Here is a 4,516-nt window from a genome sequence, read left to right on the forward strand (position 1 = left end):
GGGGGGGTGCGGGGCAGGGGTGTTAACCATCATCACTCTGGACTTTGGATTCTTTTAGGGGCTTCACTTTTAGTTCTTTCTTTTGCTTGTTATCTGCCCCTCCGTCCTTGTCTGTCGCTGGTTTCTCCATTCTCTAGAAGATTAAAATCCATAGGAACTTTTTTTTTTTTGTATGGCAAGTTATGGGAGAGTCAACACTATGGATCGTGTTCAATGACACTCTTCCTTCGTGCTGCTCCCACAGTGGTGCATGCTTTGTAGGTGTTAGTTAGAGGACTTGCATCACTTATTGTGGGGATGTCAGTATGTTCACTCTTTGGTCGTAGTGGTTAAGCTCTTTCAGTTTACGTTTTGCGTGGAATTGTCGACGTTTATACTATGATTGAGAAGCTGTCCTCAATTTTTTGTTTTTTGTTTTTTTGCTCTTTGGTAGGGGCATTTGTCTCAGGAGAAACAATAGATTCTTTAGAGGGGAGGAGAGGTCATGAGACTAGGTTTGGGAGTTGGTGCAATTTAATGCTTCATTGTGGGCGTGGGTCACTAGGCCTTTGTGTAATCATTATCTTGGTTTGATTTTGTTGGATTGAAGTCCCATTCTTGTAGGTTGTTTTTTCGGTTTCCTTTTTGTTTGGCTTGTTCTTTTTGTATGCACTTGTATATTCTTTCATTTTTCTCAATGGAAGCCCAGTTTCTAAAAACATAAAAAGAAAACTTAGTGTTGCTTACACCTTTATCTGGGATATATCTCAGTACAATCTATCTTACAGAGTTTACTTTAGATTGGGTTTTTAGCTTCCCAAATTTATTGGTTTAGGAACAACCAGGCCTTGTATTTCGCTAGCTCTCCAATTATATCTGAAGAAATTGTTTCCGTCTAACCTTCTTTGGAAGGCATATTCCCAAGTTTACTTGGTGTTGTTGAGCTGTCAGTGTAGAAGGCCTGGAGAAGAGCTTGAACATCTGGCGAAGACACATAAAAGAGGAAGAGAGGGTGAATTTCAAATTTTATTACAGCTTCTAAAGGTGGATTTCTCTAGGTACTTGAAATTAGGAGAGAATGTCTTTTGAACTCCTCTGTGGGGTTCTGGTTAAGTCGGTTTTATTGGTCTTGGTCAAAACCTCTGGAAAGATGGGGAGATTAAGAAGCTTACACCATTATTACATATTATCATAGCCAAAAGCTGATGGATTTGCTAGTTTGGCTGCTGTATGGTGGATGGTGGTGGTCTCCATAGTATCTAGTCATTGTTTTTTTTTCTAGGAAATCTTGCTTTTGGTAGCATTACAGATGATTATTGCAAATATCACCCAATAAGAAACATCCTAATTGCTCTCTCCCCCAATTAAGCTCCTGTGACAGATAATGGGAGACATAGAATCATGTGAGTCTCCGTTGCCTTGTTACCCATTGTTTTTGGTGTGGATAGATAGATTAGACCTCTTCCAGTGCCTCGTTGTCAGTACTACGACTAGATCAGTTACACACAGGTTAGCCTTTCCAAAACAAAGCAAGGGGCTGGATCGTGCTATGAAGCACCTTTTAGGGAAGTTTGGCTGGAAAGTAACTAATGAACATTTCACAATTCTTCTTGGGAAGAGGATATTTGGGAGACTGTTAAATACAGAGCTTCCCTTTGATGTATTTATTTAGACACACCAATGTTCAATAGAAGTATCTGCTCATGTGCGCAGACATACATATATTGATACTTAGGTAATACGTTTTGTTGCTTCTGACTGTTTTATATGTAAAAACAAGAGATGCAGGACTACATTTTAACGCTGTATGTTCATTCTTTTGCAGATGATGGACAAGATGTAGATGTAGATGGCTTGCCTAATGAGGGTGTAGAGATCACTTGCTTTGATATGGTAATGTCAAATTTAAGGATTTAATAATAATAATGAGCTTAGACTTTTCTTGGATGCCTTTCTTCTACTTGGAAGCTTTAAGCCTCTTTTTTGTAGTCTATGTTTTTGTTTCCTTATTTTAGAATATGTTTAAATTGTTACGAAGTATCAAAATAATGGCATTTCATAAAACAGGGAGCGTAGTGTACAATAACCAAGATCTTTCTAATCTGGGTTCTTATTTTCATTCAGACGGTAAAATGTCACATCGGTTGGAGAGGGGAACAAAACATTCTTTAAAATCTCTCTCTAGCCGACACATTTTAAAACCGTGAGGAAAAACCCAAAAGGAAAAGTCTAATGAGGACAATATCTGTTAGTGGTGGACTTGGGCTATTACAAATGGTATCAGAGCCAGACACCGGGTGGTGTGTCAGCAAGGACGCTAGTCCCCCAAGGGGAGTGGATTGTGAGATCCCACATCGGTTAGAGAGGGGAATGAAGCATGCTTTATAAGGGTGTAGAAACCTCTCCCTAGCAGACGTGTTTTAAAACCTTGAGGGGAAGCCCGAAAGGGAAAGCTCAAAGAGGACAATATCTGCTAACAGTGTACTTGGGCTGTTACACATACTATTCGAAGTTTCATCTTAGCTTTTATATTTTAAACTGGCTTCTAAAGGATTAGAGCATTTGTATAAATAAAAACTGAAGGCGATGCTTGAGAAGCCTTTTTTAACCTCAGTAATTACAATGTTCTAATCCTTAATTATTTTTCAAGTACTGGTAAACAAATATATTCCGAGGACAGAGCATGCATTTGTGGTTGCAGTAACATTATGTTACTTGTTAGTTGATAGTTGATTCAACTTTCCGTTGCTTGATTGCGGTATATTCTCACGATTTAGATTTCCAGTCATCATCTATATCATATTCACTTCTAACTAGTTCTTTTATTCTACAAAATGCATCTTGCAAATTCTTTTTTTTTTTTTTTTTTTACACTTCCCTTTTGATATATAAAAATTATGACTGAATCATTCTATGAACATTATTTCTCTAGATAGCTGAAGATCCTGAGCAGGTCTTCTCTGTTTCATATTGTTGAAATATGCGATTTTAATGCGTGGTTATTGTACTCTTTTTGTGGGGTGCAGGATGGAGCACATTACATGATTTATACGCCATCTGATCCGCTTCTTTTTGTTGCTACGAAGGTACCTATGAATTAGCTATAACTATGCCATATTACACTCGAATTAAAGCAGTGTTGTTTTTGTTAGAATCTCCCTTTAAACACTATGATGTTAAATGCATGGTGCTTGGTATCGTTTTTCCAAATCAAATGGTGTTAGGCGGCTGCTCCTGCATCTATTGAGCGATGACTAATCAAGTGTATCAACCCATTTGTTTATGCAGGACAAGCTTGGCCAACTAACAATTGCTGATGATGTAAGTTATTTCGTACGTTTTATGAACACTTCCTTGTCTGGTCGTATTCTGTAGCTTGGAAAACTAGTGCATATGGTCGGTGTGCTTTAAACATCTTTATGAAAAGAAAAAAAAAACAATGATTTCTGTCATTCCGACTGGTGGAAGAGTAGCTTTGAGGTTGGCTGATCCTTATCCTGCATTTTGGCTTTCGGTCTTTCATGCAAAGTTTAAGAAATGAATAGATTTATAATGAATTCGGGGATCATATGTATAAGTGGGAGTAGGGATATAATGGCCCAAGCCCACCGTGTGCAGATATTGTCTTCTTTAGGCTTTTCTTTTCAGGCTTCCTCTCAAGGTTTTTAATACCCGCCTACTAGGGAGAAGTTTCTACACCCTTATAAAGAACGTTTCGTCCTCCTCCCTAATTGATGTGGGATCTCACAATCCACCTCCCTTCGAGGCCCAGCATCCTCACTGGCACTCATTCCCTTCTCCAATTAATGTGGGACTAGAATCCACCCCCAATCGGGCCCCAGCTTCCTTGTTGGCACACCGCCTCGTGTCCACTCCCTTCGAGGCTCAGTCTTCATTGGCACATCACTTGGTGTCTGGCTCTTATACCAACTGAAACGGCTCAAGCCCACCACTAGCAAATATTGTTCTTTTTAGGCTTTCTCTTAAGGACTTCTCCTCATGGATTTTAAAACACGTATGCTAGGGAGAGGTTTCCACACTCTTATAAAGAATGCTTCGCTCTCTTCCCCAATCGACGTGGGATCTCACAACAATTGATTTAAGTGTATTCTGAATATTGTTGGAAACAGGAGCTATTGGAGGACCCAGCAACTATCAGTGCCATAGACGAAGAGACTGAATTTAACGCACTGGTGGTACGTGAAATGTGTGGTTTAGTAAAAATAGAGATTGTTTATAATGTAATGGCTTGTTTTGTTTTGTTATGTTATGTTATGTCTGCAGGAAGAGGAGGCTGCTCTTCTTGAATCAGTTTTAGGGAAAGAATAACCAACCCACCACAGCTTCAACTGGAGAACACTACGTATAGGTACGTAGCATTTGTAATAATAAACACTAAATTGGGCTCAAACCTGCCTGCTCATTTGAGTTTCATATTTTAGTACGAAAAATGATCAATACTGTTTTTTTTTTTTTTTTTTTTTTTTTTTTTTTTTTTTTTTTTTTTTTTTTTTTTTTTTTTTTTTTTTTTTTTTTT

The 4,516-nt window shown here is 38.4% G+C and overlaps 1 protein-coding gene across 1 annotated transcript in view; it reads left to right on the forward strand.

Moving 5' to 3' along the window:
* The window catches only part of LOC111471694, a 9,108-nt gene extending 4,671 nt beyond the window's left edge, over positions 1-4,437 (forward strand). Inside the window, exons 7-11 of the mRNA XM_023117424.1 lie at positions 1,805-1,872; positions 3,006-3,065; positions 3,268-3,300; positions 4,110-4,175; positions 4,264-4,437. Coding sequence (XP_022973192.1) covers positions 1,805-1,872; positions 3,006-3,065; positions 3,268-3,300; positions 4,110-4,175; positions 4,264-4,308 — 272 coding nt within the window. The 3' untranslated portion in view covers positions 4,309-4,437. The remainder of the gene's footprint in view (positions 1-1,804; positions 1,873-3,005; positions 3,066-3,267; positions 3,301-4,109; positions 4,176-4,263) is intronic.
* The last annotated feature ends 79 nt before the right edge of the window (positions 4,438-4,516 follow it).

This window comes from Cucurbita maxima, unplaced genomic scaffold (genome assembly GCF_002738345.1).
Source record: "Cucurbita maxima cultivar Rimu unplaced genomic scaffold, Cmax_1.0 Cma_Scf00055, whole genome shotgun sequence".
Classification (NCBI taxonomy): domain Eukaryota; kingdom Viridiplantae; phylum Streptophyta; class Magnoliopsida; order Cucurbitales; family Cucurbitaceae; genus Cucurbita; species Cucurbita maxima.